Genomic DNA, 1,061 nt, shown 5'->3' on the forward strand with positions numbered 1-1,061 from the left:
CGCACTAGGAAGTCCGTTGTGTTGGAGGAGAGGGGTGATGTTGACACTATCGACAAGCGGCGAACGACGGCGACTGGGCTTGAGTATCGCGTGACGTGGCTGGACGACTCCAACTCTGTCTGGCTCCCACGAAACCAGCTCATAGAGGACGGCAACGCCAACCTCATCGAGACCGTTGACGCCTATTACCAGCGTTACCCGAACCAAGAGGTGACATACCAAGCCTTCATCAGCCGTAACGCGCGGGCGTACAGTGCGATCGCAGACAATGAAGATAATTCGTGCCTTCCTCATGCAATTCAAATGGCGCTCGAGCTGCTCGGCTACCAGCATGAGAGTGAGCAACTCCCGAGCATCTGGACGCAGTATCTCGAAGACGCGGTTAAGTCCAAGGTCCCGCTGGACGAAGGCTTTCACAAGACTAGCGAGATCGTCCGCTATTGCATTAAGGGAGTGTCCAAGTGCGGGATCGATATTGACATCGAAACTTTCCGCGTTAACCTCTTCGATGGTGAAGGTGCAGGACCCTTGGCGATTGCAAGACGCGTTCTCCCTGGCGACAATGGCGTCCGAGTTCTCGAGCCTGGAGTTTACATCGTCGGCGCATTCAAACGCAATATGCGAGCTCACTGCTTTGCCATGCACGTGACCGAGGACGAAGATATCATTGTGCGTGAGGAACGCATCGACTCCGGCATTGGCGACCAGACTTGGCTGCGCATGATTAAGTTTATCCGCAGGGTGAAGGTAAAACAAAACTCTAGTGAGTGACCCGACCTCTGTACACCTGGAGCCGTTGTGCCTTTGCCTCTTAAGGTTCATTTACCTGGAGACTGGACAGAAGGGACTCCGCAATTGGACTTAGCGTACTCGCGGTGGGCCTTTCTCACCTCTCCAAGTCTGTTCGGCTAAGGTTATGAACCTATATCGGCCATTCTACGTTATGGAGGTAGCAATGCGGGACCAAATGTTGTGCGCTGTGGGGTTCGAACCCACGACCTCCCGCTTGGTGAGCGGGTGCTCTACTGTCTGAGCCAGGGAAGATTGATTTTTTAACGAAG

The 1,061-nt window shown here is 54.0% G+C and overlaps 1 protein-coding gene across 1 annotated transcript; it reads left to right on the top strand.

The window, feature by feature from the left end:
• Positions 1-303: 303 nt before the first annotated feature.
• On the top strand, positions 304-771 carry CCR75_004505 (uncharacterized protein; the record flags this gene model as incomplete). The annotated part of the gene is made up of 1 exon (XM_067962591.1): positions 304-771. One exon carries the CDS (start codon positions 304-306, stop codon positions 769-771), a length of 468 nt encoding a protein of 155 aa, XP_067817818.1.
• Between the last annotated feature and the right edge of the window lie 290 nt (positions 772-1,061).

The sequence above is a fragment of the Bremia lactucae genome, linkage group LG11, assembly GCF_004359215.1.
Source record: "Bremia lactucae strain SF5 linkage group LG11, whole genome shotgun sequence".
NCBI lineage: Eukaryota > Oomycota > Peronosporomycetes > Peronosporales > Peronosporaceae > Bremia > Bremia lactucae.